Raw genomic sequence first — 17,590 nt, 5'->3', positions numbered from 1 at the left:
GGTTTTCTCCCCATGAAAGTCCCCACTTAACAGTCTTTTTTATAAAATAAATAGATGAAGCTCTTTAAGTCTCTCTCCCTCTGTCAGGCATTTTCTCCAATCTCCTATCATTTTTGTGGCTCTTTTCTATAACCTCTACAATTTTTAAACATCATTTTTGAAATGTGGACCCCAGAACTGGACGCAGTCGGTTTCACCAGTGCCATGTGCAGAGGTAAAATCCTTCCCATGCTCCAACTCACCATTCCCCTGATTATGTGTCCAAGGATCACATCAGCCCTTTTGGCCACAGCATTGCATTGGAGACTCATGAGTTGGTTGTCTATTGAAACCCTGAAATCCTTTTCAGGGTCCCTGCCTTCCATAATACTGTGCCCTAGTCTGTTTCACTCTATTAAAATATTTTGTTTGCATGGGCCCAGCTCACCAAATGCTCCAGACCAATCTGTATGCCTGCCTTGGGGTCCTCATTGTAACCACTCTGCCAATGTTTTGGTCATCCGTAAAATTTATCTGTCATGATTTCCTATTTGCTTCCAGATGCTTGATGAAAATATTGAATAGCATCGGGCCTAGAACTGATCCCTGGAGAAACCCCCTCAACACAGCTCCACTCACTGACAATGGCCCATTGACAAATGTTTTCTGAGATCTGTCAGTTAGCCAATTTTTAGTCCAAATCAAAGTCTATTTTCTGCTCATATAGGGTGAGCAGACATCCCGATATTTAGGCGATTGTCCCGATATTTCGCACTTCTGCTTTTTTTTTTGTTTTTGCTTCGCCAGCCGCGCTCCGTTTTTTTTTTTTTTTTTGCTCCGCCGGTGACCCCTACCATGTGTCCTGATATTTTCTTCCTCTCATCTGGTCACCCTATGCTCATATCACCTGAGGTGAAGAAATACTTTCCAGTCCATTAGCAGTCAAGAAGGGTGTTAAACAGTATCTACAATAGAAGCTTGGAGTTATGAACAAAGACAAAGTGACCAATAGAACTGATTAATCGACCACACATCTCATTCAGAACTAATAGTACACAATCAGACAGCAGAAAACCAAAAAAAAAAAACAAAAAACAAAACAAACAAAAAAACTAGGACAGTTCTGTGTTGTATTAAAGTATTAAAAATAAAGGGAAAGTTTAAAAAAATCAGATTTGACAATGTTAGTAAACAATGGTAAAGCTGCTAAGGGATTAGTTCCAAAAAAGATTAGGATATAATTAATGCCAGTCAAGAACACGTTTTATGGAAAATAGACTTTGATTTCACTGAAGGATTTCATTTAGTAGGGGAGAATATTCAGTTAAAAATGCGCAGTATACAATATCAGTAGTGCATATGTTCAGTTCTATTGGTCACTTTGCGTGTTCATAACTCTAAGGTTCTATTGTAGATACTGTTTAACACCCTTCTTGACTGCTAGTGGACTGGAAAGTATTTCTTCACCTCAGGTGATATGAGTACCTCATGCTGCTTCTTTCCAAATGCAGAACAAAACAATGTCTTGAACACATCTACCTTTTTTGCAACATTAACATGTTTCCTTTCTTCCTCTCATCGCCCTATACCTTCCCCCCTCCCCCCTTAATATACTTAATAATGTCCTTAATGTGATCCTAAGCCTTGCCAAGCATGGATTTTTCCCTGATGACTTTAACATCTCTTATGAATTTGCATAACTTCCAATTTGTATTGCTTGTCATCTATTCCCCCTTTTCCCCCATGTATTATATGCTGCTTTCCCTCCTTAATTTCTGCCTTCACTTTGCCACTGAACCAGGTTTTTAGCCAAAGTTGTCCATTTTCTTGAGTGTGGAATCGTGGCTTTTTGACCATCTCATAATCTCTTGTGACTTTGTTACTAACTCGGTGGAGAGAGGGACCCTGTCAGGACTCCTGGGTTCTATGTCAGCTCTGGAAGGGGAGTGGGTTCCAGTGGGGGGCAGATAAATCTTGAGACTACAGAAGAACATTGGAATGCTCATATTGGGTAAGACCAATTGTCCATCTAAAAAATCCTGTTTGGCGAGAGTGACCAGTGCCATGTACCTCAGAGGGAATGAACAGAACATGGAAATTATCAAGTGATTCATGTTGCCCAGACCCAGATTCTGGCAAAAAAAAAATGCTAGGGACACCATCCCTGCCCATCCTAGCTAAAAGCCATGGATTGATCTATCAATAGAACGTAGGTGATCCGTACCCCTAGTCATTTCTGTTGCCTTTCTCTGTGCCTTTTCCAATTCCAATCTATCTTTTTTGAAATGGGGTGACCAGATATAAACACAGTAATCAATACGTGGATATACCAGGTGTTTATATAGAGGCAATATGATATTTTCTGTCTTATTATTTATCCTTTCTTAATGATGCCAAACATGCTGTTAGCTTTTTTGCTTGCCACTGCACATTGATGAGCTATTTTATCCCTACTAACGCACGTGTGATTGTATGAACTGTCTGTATCCTTAGGTTTGGGTATTCTCCTGTTCTCTTCACTCACACACCTTGTGCTCAGAGGCAGCAGTTTGGGGTGGAGGCATCTGTCTACAAATAGGTTCGTCTTAAAGATTATTAGCCCTAACAAGATCTCAGCTGGACAGATGAAACCAGTTTCTTCTAGGTGCTCTGCTGAGAAGTGGGCATGGAAGTAGTGGAATCTTCCCAGAAGAGGGCTCAGAGAGAGGAACTGTTGTTCAGGCCTTCAAAACCAAGGAGACTGGATGAGTCAGGAGAAGCTGGGGCAGGAGAGAGACACAAGGGTGGAAAAAAACGTTTGTGTTGCAGAGCTATGGCTGCAGCAGAGAGACAGATTCCAGATGCAGCAGAAGCCATGAGTTGCAGGAAAGACAATGTATGCTCCAGGGAGTTGTGGACAAAGTGATGGCTATAGGAAAACATAATCTCCACTATACATATAAAATTGTGGGGTCTAGATTAGCTGTTACCACTCAAGAAAGAGAGTTTGGCATCATTATGGATAGTTCTCTGAAAACATCCACTTAGTGTGCAGCAGGGAATCGGTTAGAAAGAGAAAGATAATAAGACTGAAAATATCATATTGTCTCTATATAAATCCCTGGTATGCCCACACCTAAAATACTGCCTTAAGATCTGGTCGTCCCATCTCAAAAAGATATATTGGAATTGAAAAAGTTATGGAAAAGGGCAACAAGAATGATTAGGGGTACAGGATAGCTTCCATATGAGGAGAGATTAAAAAGAATGGGTCTTTTCAACTGGGGAAAGAGACGACTAAGGAGGGATAGGAGAGAGGTCTATAAAATCATAAATGGTGTGGAGAATGTAAATAAGGAAGTGTTTTTAGCTCCTTCTCAGAGCACGAAAAATAGGGGTCACCCAATGAAATTAATTGGCAGTGGTTTAAAACAAACGAAAGGAAGTAGTTCTTCACACAACACACAGTCAACCTGTGAAGCTCTTTGGCAGAGGATGTTGTGAAGGCCAAGATTAATACAGGTTTTAAAATAACTAGATGAATTCATACCCCATCTTCCATACTGCTGCTGCCTGAGGTTGTCTCATTTTCCCTGTCCTTGATGAACCACAAGGGGCGGGGTTTTTGTCTCCCCACCCTGACGTTTTAGAGACTGTTCTCTTCCCTCCACCTCCCTTTCCCTTTCTGGAGATAGAGAGAGGTTACGTGGTACCATCAGTGCAGTCGCCGCACTGGTGGTCTTCTTCTTTGCCCATCCACGTGGGCCACATGGTCATAACAGGGGCTCAGCCAGAGGATTATCATGGGTCCAGTACCAAGTCCCCCACTGTGCTGCGGGATGAGTTTCACCATTTTCTGGTGGACACCTGTGGTTTCAAGGGTAAGGTGAAGCTCCCTCTCCAGCACTGGGAAGACTTCCATCTTGTCCTCTTGGCCATTAGGGGTGTTTTGGAGGAGTGGAGGGGAACTGGGAGGTAGAACATCCTGGTTTACCTGTGGGCCCGCAACTTCTGTGACAAGCCTTTCAGGTTGGAAGCGATTCTTGTAATACTGGCTGGGGATCCTCCTGCCCGCGAGGATCCTCCTCAGCCCTCAGAATGAAGCCAACCACCTTTTCAACATTGAACACCAGAGACTCTAGGGTGGGTCTCCACAGTTGCCAGGTGCTCTCCTTCCTTTGTGACGTAGGATAATCTGTGGTTTGCCTGCAGGAAACCCACCAGGATCCAGCCACTGACACTAGTTGGTGGCTTGAGTGGGGGGACTGGGTATATTTTAGAAACCTCAGTGCTCATTCTGTTTTCCTGTGACCTAGCTCCTGAGATGCTGGGAGTTGCTGAGGTCATCCCAGTCACCTTCTGCACCTCCAGGCCTGTGTGGAGGTGCTGACATTGAATCTGTTCTGTCTACCCCCTGAATGCAGACCCAGAGTGGGTGTGTTTCTATCAACAGGTGTATGCCTTCCTCGGCACCTTGGATCCTCAGTAGTATCCAGTCCTTGGTGGGGATTCTAATACCATCTTTGAGGACCAGAATTGCTCAGGGATCGAGAGCAGCCAGCCTGCTGCAGGCATCCGCAGAGAGATCATCAATCATCACTCACTGGTGGACATCTGGTGCATCCATCACCCGGATAGGAATTCCACTTTTACCTAAGTCCAGGTGGAGGTCAATCTGTTTTGCCACTCCTGGTTGGACTGCATGGATGTATTTCATTTCCATCTTGCCTCGACTTATTCCTCCAGCATTTGGCCAGCCCAGTTCTCAGCCCACCATTTAGTGGCCATGATGGCCTCTTTCATCTCGGAGCTGACCTGGGGCTCTTCACACTTCAGACCCCCCTCCGCATATTGAAGGTGGTGGGGGCCACCTTATTTTCTACCACTCAGATTTTCCTTGAACGGGTCCTACAAGAGGATGCTCCCCATTCACCCCTCCTCCCAGGATCTCTGGGTCCCGCCGACCCTCCTCACTTTCTTAACTCGTGCAGGCTGCACGCCCTGCAGCTTGTTTATTCCTGAATTCCACCAAGGGAACATGCTCATGCTCTCCATGCTTCATTTCCTCAGATGCCCTGATACCAAGTGGTGGGACCTAGTATCACCTTTGAAGGGTGAGGACCCCGGTGGGCCAGAAAGTACTCCACCCTGGTCCCATTGCCCATTGGGGATATCTGTTGGTCGCTCCTTCATGGAGCCATAAGCACAGGCATGTACGTGACACAGTTCACCCCTAGTTCAGATTCCTGCCCATTTGTAGCATGAGGCAGACCCTGGCGGATGCCTATCTAGAATTCACAAGGTTGCAGCCCCTATTTCAACTCCTCCAGAACTTCAAGAGAAGGTTCTGGCTGCACTTTTCCCCACACCTTTTCAATTACGCTACCTGCTTTAGCTCAACATGCAGGACGTGGCCTACTGGTCCCTTGTGTTACAGGTGAAATATACTCTAATATAAATCTGTAAACTTATTAAGAAAACAAATAATCAAACCCAGAAGAAAATAAGAAAGTTATAAGGAAAGATACATAGTCAAGCAAGTAGGCTAGACTATAGGCTGCCACAGCTGCAGGCTGCTAGTTGGCAATGGCCAGGGACTTAGAAGGGACAGGAAGAAGAGGCACATGTGTGTGGGGGGGGTGAGTTACAAAGGAAAGAGAGAGTGGGACCTAAGTGCACCAGGAGAGAGAGACAGAGAGAGAGAGAGAGACAGAGAGAGAGAGAGGCCAGGCCCACTCCCCTTCCACATCTGTGCAGCAGCTCCAGGTTTCCTGTCACATCACCACTTAAGCTCATACAGCTGGACACTCACCAGCCAACAAACAAGACCAATGGGCTTTTGAATCACAGCACTGTTCAGGCCCTGCCTCTGGCTCTGGGTTTCTAGGCCCAGTCTCACAGTGCAGCTTCCATTCTATCGCCTCCCTCTGGGAGCAGAAACCTGCACACCAAGCACCAAGGCCCCGAGGCTAGCTTTGGCTTGGCTCCCCCAGAGTCTCCAATTACTTCAGCCCACTCTTCCCTCAGCACCCCCTTGGGTGCACTCTGTTACCAGTTTCTCCTTTTTGGGTCACATGATCTCTAAAGTAAACAGCCCCAGGAATTGCAAAAGGGGTTGTGTGACATATGGCCAGAAAGAGTTAAGCAACTTGCAGGCTATTGACCCAGATTCACCTTTTAGAGTCAGGTTAGAAAAGTAATTAGGGCCATTCCACGGTAAACGGTAATTAGGGCCATTCCACCTTAAGTAGGATAGACTTTTGAAATTTAGACTTGTATTATTAAAGAAATGGAAGAAGTTCATGACTCTACTAGTCTACATTTACCATCAGCTTGTTAGAGGTTAAGAGTGTAACCAATGGATTCCTGTCTAAAGCTGTATTCGGTTAATTCAGAGATGAAAAGGAAATATTATTAGATGGAACTTGGGTGCAATAATATCATTTTCTATATGTCTCTTTAAAGTTTCTGGTGAATTCTCAATAAACTCCTTAATAGATAATAACCTTATGTTAATCCAGGTAGTTAATTACCAGGCATGTTTAGGAAATAGAACAGGGGTGGGCAAACTTTTTGGCCTGAGGGCCACATTGAGTTTTGGAAATTGTATGGAGGGCCGGTTAGGGGAGGCTGTGATTTCCCAAACAGCCAGGCGTGGCCCAGCCCCAGCCCTGTATCTGCACACCACCTGTTTCTTGCCCTCTGACACCGCCCCGGGACTCCTGCCCATTCCAACCCTCCCTGTTCCCTGACGGCCTCACTGGGACTTCTGCCCCATCCACTCCCCGCTCCCTGTCCCCTGACCACCACCAACTGCCACATCCAAACCCTCCTCTTCCTGACTGCCGCTCTGGGACCCCTGCCCATCCAACTATCACTCTCCCTGTGCCCTGACTGACTCCGGAACCCCTGCCCCTGACTGCCCCCTACCGCCCCATCCAACCCCTCCTATGCTCCATATGAACCACATTATGATTGCCATGTTTAGTTCATTCCCTCTGAAGCACCTGGCACTGGGCTACATGGACCATGGGTGATTCTGATTTTATTTAGACCCCAGATGTATCTGCTTTCTGTTGTAACAAATTATACCCCATTCACCTCCCAGAGCTGAGATAAATCCCAGGAGTCCTGATGGGGTCTCTCTCTCCACAGGGTTAGTAACAAAGTAAGAATAAACATTTAAATTTTAACACTAACCAGTGTCCCTTAAGTGACTTGCCATAAGATGTGTGAACATATCAGTTTTAGAGATGATGGGGCAGTACCTTAGGGAGAAGACACACAGCAGGGTCGAGGCTTGACAGTAGAGATGGGGCAAGATTGTAATTTCAGGGATCCAGCTATAAGCAATTAGAAAGGTGGCAACCCAGTGTAGTGTACATAGACTAACTGCCCAGTTCATCACATTGACACAGCACAGTAATGACAAAAAAGGGTTAAATGTCTCTCTGTCTGTCCAGTAAGTGATAGAGGGAAGAGGCCCCAGCACCGTGAACCAGCCAGCTCTGCACAGAGCTCAATTTGAGATCAAGAACACATGGAGGAAAGATTTAGGTCTCTTTATGTGTAAAGAGCTGGAGCAGCCTGCCCCGGATCTGTTTGGTCCTCACCCCGTAAATGATGGGGTGGAGCACAGGGGGCACCAGGAGGTAGACATTGGCAATGAGAACGAAGAAATGCAGTGGCACATTGTGGCCAAACCTCTGCATGAAAGCGGAGAAGAAATCTGGGATGTACAAAGCTAAGATGGCACAAAGATGAGAGATGCAGGTCCCGAAAGTTTTGAGCCGGGCATCCTTTGTGGGGAGGCGGAAGATGGCCCGGAGGATCAGAGTATAGGACACGGTGATAAAAAACACATCCATTCCGATCACAGAGAAAAGATTAAACAGGCCATAGTAACTACTGATGCGGATGTCAGCGCAGGCCAGGTTCACCACAGCTATATGTCGACAATAGGAGTGGGGGATGACATTGGTTCTGCAATATGGCCACTGCCTCGCCAGGAAGGGATAGGGTAATGTGAGTATGACACTGCGCAGTACCAAGGCCAGGCCTATCTTGGCCACAACAGAGTTTGTCAGTGTCGTGGAATATTTCAGAGGATCGCAGATAGCCACATAGCGATCAAAAGCCATGGCCACGAGGATTCCAGACTCCATCACTGAGAAGGAGTGAACAAAGTACATCTGGGTGAGGCAGGCAGTGAAACTGATCTCCCTGGAATTGAACCAGAAGATGCTCAGCATTTTGGGCATAGTGGATGTGGAAATGAGCAGGTCGGTGACGGCCAGCATGCAGAGGAAATAGAACATGGGTTCGTGGAGGCTCGGCTCCCTCTTCACGATGAACAGGATAGTGAAGTTCCCCAAGACGGCTATGGCGTACATAGTGCAGAAGGGAATGGAGATCGAGATATGGGCTGCCTCCAGGCCAGGAATGCCAAGTAGGATGAAGGTGGAGGGGTTGGTGAAGTCGGTTGTGTTGGAAGCTGACATGGAGTAGTGGAGACGACGTCCAACTCTGAGCATAAGGGTGTCTCCTGCATGTACTGTACGTCCCCCTGACTTCCTGTGTGTCTCAGGGTCTCGGGTGATGGTCTCAGTATAAATGCCTGAATGGAGAGACAGCATTAATATTAGACACTGCAATCACTAGTGGAGGCTGTTCTCATGGGAGAAGCAGATTGATCACTCTTCATACACTGAAAAATTACATTTTCATTATTCAGAGAAAATAACTATGAACAATGACCCTACTAAATCCCATTCCATATTTTGTGGTGCTCCCTGCATTAATAATTCCTACACTTTGTGGTGGAGGAACATTCATAAGCACCAGCAGGAATCACAAGTGTGGATACTGGTTATAAAACAAAACAGAGGAATTATCCCATATTTCCTTGTAATTGTTTTATAGGCAGCCCAGGTTTCAGTGGCTTCTACATTATCAGTTAAGATAATTTGCATTAGTACAGATGCTTTCTGGCTTGCTTCTGGATTCACAGCTATTCACAGCTTAAAGACTCTTACTTAAAAAGGGACACAATTAACTTTTAACTCCTGTTTTCAAACACACAGTGATCTGAAAAAGACAACACAACCTATTTTGGTAAGTTTGCATTTCCTTTACCTCTGTTCCAATATACACTGCACATGTTCTGGGGAAAATACACATCCTTTCCATCAATTTTTACACAAGGTGTAACTGTTTCTTTTGTGCTTACAAAATTTTTATGCACCCACAGCAAAGTGACAGCTCGACCACACAGAGCCAGTGGCACTGTCCTTCTTTCTCTTTACCAGATCTTTTATCTGCTATTTTGTTACCCAAAAACAAATTCAAATCTTTTATTCTCCTGGCTTTGACTACCCACAATCTTTGGTCTTTATTTAAAACATCTTAAATCTTGTAAAGCATTAAGTCACTTTAAGGATTAAATGCTAATTACCTTAAACAACACTAGTTTCCTGTGTCTGGCAAAAGTATTCTCAGTTTTGCAACTTTAAACAATACCAATTTATCTCAAACTTATAAAATACAGATTGTACACAGCAGGAGTGTTCTTCAGCAAATTCGACTAAATTATTCATAGTTGAATAATTCCACTTAAATAACCTCTTGCCTGGATTACTTACAGACATTCCTACCAAGTTTCACTGCTTGATTCCCTCCAGTAACTACAGAGTTAACTTTTAACTTTCTTTCTTTCAACTTCCTCAAACTGTGATTGCCTGCTTGTATGGGCCCGATCCTTTTTTCTTTGCTGCATTATTTCTTTTCATGGGCACAGGCATTGTTTTACTACCAATTTAGCAAGAAGGGTGGGCCTTTTAACTAACCCCCCTTTTATTTATTTATATACACCTATTTACATACACACATTACATCTAGATGCATCTTATTTAATAATAACTTTAATTCTTTATGTCTGGACTTAATACAATCTTTTCTTGAGGCGATAATAACCCCTCAGCACTGGTGCATTATAAAAAGAATAACAGGGCTAGAGACAACGGGAGAGAAAGAAAGAACAACAGCATGAACAGCATGATAAAACGGGGAAGTCACACTTACTGACCATAGAAATAATGACTTCTTGTTAAATTAAGGAGATAACAACAGATTAGATTCTTCTTTGGCCTTTTTGATAGAGGATACTGCTGCACCTTGGGAAGGGTTCTTGCTGGGTTTAGGTGAATCTTAACGGGCTGGGCAGACCCAATGCACCCAACCTGGTTGGCATGATTGGCTCACAAAGCCCACGGGGGGGAGAGACCTTAACCAGCAGTTCCTGTTGCAACGAGGAAGGGCTGGGGTCAGTCTTCTCCTATAAACTGCCAGGACTTCATTGTGAGCGGGACCAGACACGTCCAGATACACACCATCTGGGGTATAGCAGATTATACAATTTAATTTACACAACAAGTCTTTTCCCAAAAGGTTAACCGATAAACAAGGACTAAAGAGAAAAATTGACAATAACAGGTCTATAAGATCATCAGGAGGTGTGGAGGGGATACTCCAAAGAGCTTTGCCTCCTGAAGGGGTCTAGATAAATAGAGCGATATCTGCTGGCCAGCGGGGTTACGGAAGAGAGTCAATTTCCTTTTTATCTTTTTTAAGCTTTTCTTGGGAGTCCTTGGGACTCCCTACTTGAGATTTATGGCGCCGTTTTACTGTTTCCTTACACCAATAAATATATACATCAAACTGATCTTGTCCGACTTTGTTGGCAAGAAGTGCGCCTCTGAGGTGCACAGTCCTGTCAAGGTCAAAGCTTTCTTCTAATGGAAATTACAAATCTCTGGTATACCAATTACATTTATATTCCTGGAGTCTACCTGATTGTAGGGTTTCGGTCAGCTATCCCGAGGTTACCGACTGTGAGATCCAATCTCTCAATCCCTAGGTTTCCGATAGCGTCTTCCTGAACCTATAATCCCTTTTTCCCACGATCCTCAGCTCCCCCTGAACAATATCAGGCCACTCACACGGGTCATAGGGCTTGCTTTAGAGACATTCCTAGTCAAAGCCTCAAGGCCTCGCAGAAAGCTCTGGGCGTCTTCCTATGACCCTCACTCGTTTTCATTCACACTTGCACACAAACGCTGAGGTAAGGCCTACAACCGAGGCCTATCCTTGTGGGAACCCCGACTCCCCGCCACTTACCCGTGGCTTTTCCCGGAACCAAAACATATAACATTTAACATTCACTGTGTGCCCCCTCTTTATACCGGCGAGGCGTGACCCAAACCCCAACATTCAGACATCCACACAAGAAAGGGTCTGGAAAGGCGCGGTCCCCGCACACACCCCTTCCAGCAAAGAGCACTGGCCCATCTTCAGGAGAATGGTGTCACTTGCCCTATTGCCTCCGGTACAGCGGGCGGTTTCCAGGGGCTCCCTCGCTCTCCGAGCGGGGAAGGGAGCCTAAGGCTCCAAGAGGGGAATCGGGGAAGGGAACTCGGTCGCAGGGCATACAGACCAAAAGGAGTCAGGGAAGACACGGTCTCCGCACACCGCTCCCCCAGCAAAGGGCACCGGTCCGTCTTCGAGAGAGCGGAGACAGTCACCCTACTGCCTAGGAGTTCGTGGACGGTTTCCCAGGGCTTCCTCGCTCTCCGAGCGGGGAAGGGAGCCTAGGGCTCCAGGAGGTAAACAAGGGTAGGGGAACCTGCGACCCTCACTCATTCACAAACATACGGCACACCCCCTAAACTGGCTTTTAGCCCCAATTACTGGCAGCTAGTTTTACGGCATTCACCACCAACCTACCGCTGGTGGGAACTTTCGCTGGCCAACCTACCTCGGGGGGTTCCAACCCCGAACCTATGACAGGAAAAAAACAACCAGAACAAGACAAAACAAAAGGGCATCAGGCGTGTCTGTCAACAAAAGGTTCAGATCCAGCTTGAAACTCACCCAACCCTGAGCCTACGGGCAGATCCTCCACCAGAACCCACTCCAGAGATTTCAAAAGGTCTCTTACCTTTCAGATGGGCCCTGGGTTTGGTGGGAGACTGCCCGCGGTCCTCCGGTCTGGGGAAGTCTTCTGTGGATCCCGGACGAGCCCCCAAATTGTTGTGGAAAATTTGTCCACACTGTTGATTTTGGTTCAGACAGCCTGAGGCTCCTTTATTGACAATCAAACATGCATGCATGGGGGAGTCAGCCAACGCAGCCGAACCCTCCTGACAGATAAAATGCGAGAGATTATATAGGATAAAACCACAAAAATTACATATACTTCCTTAAAGTTTTACATCCATATAAGGAATAAAGCAAAACAAGTTTTCCTGTTTTTCTTAGTTTTGCCCCTTGCGGTTTCTTGCTCTGTCACCTGACATATATTAATCATAATCTGTTACAAAGGTTAATTCTACTTTTATAATGTCTACAGTTAGTTCTGCTTTTATGATTTCTGTCTACCCTTCTCCTTTTACTTCCCCCCACCCTTTTCTCCTTCCTCCAGCCACAGATACAGTTCATCTGACCCTACATACAGTTCACTTGACCAAAGTTTAGGCCTTAGACTATTTTTTCCTCCACACCATCATTGTTCCTTAATGCAATGAGAGTCAGGATAGGGAGTCCATACTGTAGGGAGTTTTCCCATTCATCCAGTTACTCGAAATCTGACAGTGGAAGAAACCAAAACTTTGGGGAATATATGTGCTGAAAGAAACATCCCAACTAGAACATACATGAGGGAAAAGACCTGTATACCATTGGTAGCAGCTGAAGAGAAACACCTGCTCATTCGCAGCAGTGGACAAAACAAAAGCAATGTTCAGATCCCGAAGATATGGGATGAAGAGTAAAATGTTCAGTTTTGGTCACCCAGAAACTATTAAGGATATAACGTATATAAATGGGATTTCCAAAACAGGCTCTGAGAATGGGGGGCGCTGCCATAATCAAACACACAGAAAAGTCTGGGACTCTTTAGTTTACACAACAGACAAAGAAGGGAGCGTATGATATAGGGGAAGAAAATATAAAAAATGCAACTGATTTACATGCAAATGGACAGTTCCCAACCAGTACTATCTATAGACACTTAGTGCTCAAAGAGGACGAATTCCCCAAAGTTGAGGGAAATTGTCAGCAAAACTGATTGGGGGAAAAATTTAGACAGAAAAATATGAATGAATATTGGTAATTCTTCAATAATAGGTTATTAGATAGCAGAAAACTCATGATTCCAGAGTCAACAAAGTGAACAACTTTGAGTAAAAACTAGTTCAGTAGTAAAGTAAAGGCAGGTATTGGAGGGGGGAAGCAATATATAACAAAGAGGAAAAAGGGAAAATAGATAGACAAGATAGACAAGAATAGAAATCGGAAGTAATTAAAATTGATTAGGCATGTTAAGTCATCAGGGAAAACTCCATGTTTGGCAGGGCAATGGATCACAAAAAGGAGGTTATTAAGTATATTTAAAAAAGAGAAATCCTAGAAAAGTTTTCTGTCAATTCCTGTGTTAAAGGTAAAGTGTTAAAAAATAAAAGGAAAGGGTTTTTTTTAATAAAATAATTGACAAGGTTAAAAAACAATGGGAAAGCTTTAATGGGATTAGTTCAGGAAAAAGTCTAGAAATGTAAGTAATACCAGTCACCAACAGGGTTTATGCAAAACAGGTCTTATCAAATAAACCAGATTTCATCCTTTTATGAGAGTACATATTGGTTGATCAAGGGTATACATTTGGTTGATCAAGGGAACCACGGAGATGCAACAAGCCTTGATTTATCAGAAGCATTTGATTTGGTAGGGGAAAATATTGAGTTAAAAAACAATTAACACCCTAATATATCAGTAGAGAACATGTAAAATGGACTGGAAACTGGCTAACTGATGGATCTCAGAAAGCTGTAGTCAATAGGCCTTCGTCAGTAAATGGGGAGGCAAACCAATTGATATGGAGCATTTGGTAAGAGGGGCCAATGCAAGCAAAATGTTTTAATACAGTGAAATGCAAAATTATCCTCTCGGAACAGGGAATGCAGACCCACACACTACAGCACTGTATTATGGAATGCAAGGACCCTGAAAAGGATTTAGGGGTCATTGTGGACAACCAACTAATTCTGAGCTCCCAATGCGAAGCTGTAGCTAAAGGGATGATGTGGTCCTAGGATGCATAAACATGTGAGTGGTGAGTTGGAATAGGGGAAGGATTTTACTTCTGCACATGGGATTGGTGAGACAAACTGCATCCAATTATGGGGTCTACATTTGAAAATAGGTGTTGAAAAGTTGGACAGGGTGCAGAAAAGAGTTACAAAAATGATTGGAGGGTAGAGAAAACGCTGGACTGTTAGACTTGAAGGTGTATATCTCTTTAACTTATCAAAAAGATGATCAAGTGGAGACTTACATGGGGAGAAAACCATGGGTAATAACGGGCTCTGTAATCTACCAGTGAAAGGCTGAGCAAGACTGATGGGGTGGAAGCTGAAGCCAGGCAAATTCCAGCTAGAAATTAGGGTCAAATATTTAACACTGGGGGTGACTTTAGCAAACTCCGGGAGTTAGTAGATAAGATCTCATGGGAAGCAAGGCTAAGGGGAAAAACAATAGAAGACATTTTTAAGGGCACAAGAGCAAACTATCCCATTGTGTAGGAAAGATAGGATGTATGGCAAGAGACCACAATGGTTTAACCAGGAGATCTTGATTGATCTAAAAAACAAAAAAGGATCCCACAAAAAGTGGAAGCAAGGTTAAATTACAAAGTAGGAATATAAAAAAATAACATATGTATGTAGGGGCAAAATTAGAAAGGCCAACGCACAAAACGAGATCAAACTATCTTTGGACATAAAAGGTAACAGGAAACCATTCTACAAATATTTTAGAAGCAAGTGGAAGACCAAGGACAGGGTAGGTCCGTTGCTAAATGAAGAGGGAAAAACAATAACAAAAATGTGGAAATGGAAGAGGTTCTTAATGACTTCTTTGTTTCGGTTTTCACCAAGAAGGTTGGTGGTGTTTGGACACCTAACACAGAGAATGCCACTGAAAATGGGGTAGGTTCAGATGCTAATCTAGGGAAAGAACAAGTTAAATGTTACTTGGACAAGATAGATGTCTTCAAGTCACCACAGCCTGTTGAAATGCATCGTAGAATACTCTGAAGGAATTGACTGAGGAGATATTTGACCAATTAGCTATTTTCCTTGAAAAGTCATGGAAGACGGGAGATTCCAGAAGACTGGAAAAGAGCACCTACAGTGGCGATCTATAAAAAGGGAAACAAGGGCAACCCAGGCAATAACAGAAAAGTCAGCTTAACTTCTGTACCAGGTAAGATAATGGAGCAAATAATTAAGAAATCGATTTTCAAACATCTAGAAGATAATAAGATGGTAAGTGATAGTCAGCATGCATGTCAAAATATTCTGATAGCTTTCTTTGACAGGGTAACATGCCTTCTGGATGTGGAGAAGCAGTAGATGTAGTATATTTAGATATTAGAAAGGCTTTTGATACAGTCTCGCATGACTATGATGTGGTTGGAATAACAGAGACTTGGTGGGATAACTAACATGACTAGAGTACTCTCATGGATGGATATAAACTGTTCAGGAAGGATAGGAAGGGCAGAAAAGGTGTGGGGGTTGCATTGTATGTAGGAGAGCAGTATGACTGCTCAGAGCTTCGGTATGAAACTGCAGAAAAACCTGAGAGTCTCTGGATTAAGTTTAGAAGTGTGAGCAGGAAGGGTGATGACGTGATTCGAGTCTGCTATAGACCATGAGACCAGGGGGATGAGGTGGAAGAGGCTTTCTTCCAGCAACTAACAGAAGTTACTAGATCACTGGCCCTGGTTCTCATAGGAGATTTCAATCATTCTGATATCTGCTGGGAGAGCGATACAGCAGTGCACAGACAATCCAGGAAGTTTTTGGGACGTGTAGGGGACAATTTCCTGGTGCAAGTGCTGGAGGAACCAACTAGGGGCAGAGCTCTTCTTGACCTGCTGCTCAGAAACAGGGAAGAATTATTAGGGGAAGCAAAAATGGATGGGAACCTGCGAGGCAGTGACCATGAGATGGTCGAGTTCAGGATCCTGACACAAGAAAGAAAGGGGAGCAGCAGAATACAGACCCTAGACTTGAGAAAAGCAGACTTTGACTCCCTCAGGGAACTGATGGGCAGGATCCCCTGGGAGAATCACATGAGGGGGAAAGGAGTCCAGGAGAGCTGGCTGCATTTTAAAGAATCCTTATTGAGGTTGCAGGAACAAACCATCCTGATGTTTAAAAAGAATAGTAAATATAGCAGGCGACCAGCTTGGTTTAACAGTGAAATCCTTACTGATCACAAATGACCAGGAAGGAGTATAAAAATATTGCTCAGGCATGCAGGAGACAAATCAGGAAGGCCAAATCACACTTGGATTTTCAGCTAGCAAGGAATGCTAAGAGTAACAAGAAGGGTTTCTTCAGGTATGTTAGAAACAAGAAGAAATTCAAGGAAAGTGTGGGCCGCTTACTGAATGAGGGAAGCAACCTAGTGACTGAGGATGTGGAAAAAGCTAATGTACTCAATGCTTTTTTTGCCTCTGTCTTCACAAACAAGGTCAGCTTCCAGACTGCTGGACTGGGCAGCACAGGATCGGGAGGAGGTGACCAGCCCTCTGTGGAGTAAAAAATGGTTCAGGACTATTTAGAAAAGCTGGACAAGCACTAGTCCATGGGGCCGGATGCACTGCATCTGACGGTGGTAAAGGAGTTGGCGGATGTGATTGCAGAGCCATTGGCCATTATCTTTGAAAACTCGTGGCGATTGGGGGAGGTCCCGGATGACTGGAAAAAGGCTAATGTAGTGTCCATCTTTAAAAAAGGGAAGAAGAAGGATCCGGGGAACTACAGACCAGTCAGCCTCACCTCAGTCCCTGGAAAAATCATGGGGCAGGTCCTCAAGGAATCAATTCTGAAGCACTTAGAGGAGAGGAAAGTGATCAGGAACAGGCAGCATGGATTCACCAAGGGCAACTCATGCCTGACTAACCTAATTGCCTTCTATGGTGAGATAACTGGCTCTGTGGAGGAGGGGAAATGTGATGAGGTTCAACAAGGACAAGTGCAGAGTCCTGAACTTAGACGGAAGAATCCCATGCACTGCTACAGACTAGGGACTGAATGGCTAGGCAGCAGTTCTGCAGAAAAGGACCTAGGGGTTACAGTGGATGAGAAGCTGGATATGAGTCAACAGTGTGCCCTTGTTGCCAAAAGGCTAATGGCATTTTGGGCTGTATAATTAGGGGCATTGCCAGCAGATCGAGGGATGTGATCATTCCCCTCTATTCGACATTGGTGAGGCCTCATCTGGAGTATTGTGTCCAGTTTTGGGACCCACAGTACAAGAAGGATGTGGAAAAAATGGAAAGAATCCAGCGGAGGGCAACACAAATAATTAGGGGGCTGGAGCACATGACTTATGAGCAGAGGCTGAGGGAACTGGGATTGTTTAGTCTGCAGAAGAGAAGAATGAGGGGTGATTTGATAGCAGCCTTCAACTACCTGAAGGGGGGTTCCAAAGAGGATGGATCTAGACTGTTCTCAGTGGTACCAGATAATAGAACAAGGAGTAATGGTCTCGAGTTGCAGTGGGGGAG

At 44.5% G+C, this 17,590-nt stretch overlaps 1 protein-coding gene across 1 annotated transcript; it reads right to left on the bottom strand.

Moving 5' to 3' along the window:
• Positions 1 to 7,511: 7,511 nt before the first annotated feature.
• LOC112114679 (olfactory receptor 52E4-like) lies at positions 7,512 to 8,459 on the bottom strand. The gene has a single exon (XM_024211503.2). It carries the CDS (start codon positions 8,457 to 8,459, stop codon positions 7,512 to 7,514), a length of 948 nt encoding a protein of 315 aa, XP_024067271.2.
• Positions 8,460 to 17,590: the final 9,131 nt, after the last annotated feature.

The sequence above is a fragment of the Terrapene carolina genome, unplaced genomic scaffold (assembly GCF_002925995.2).
Source record: "Terrapene carolina triunguis isolate 2854851 unplaced genomic scaffold, T_m_triunguis-2.0 Scaffold51547, whole genome shotgun sequence".
Taxonomy (NCBI): Eukaryota; Metazoa; Chordata; order Testudines; family Emydidae; genus Terrapene; species Terrapene triunguis.
The sequence above is the reverse complement of the archived record's forward strand: the minus strand, read 5'-3'. Positions and strand labels throughout refer to the sequence as shown.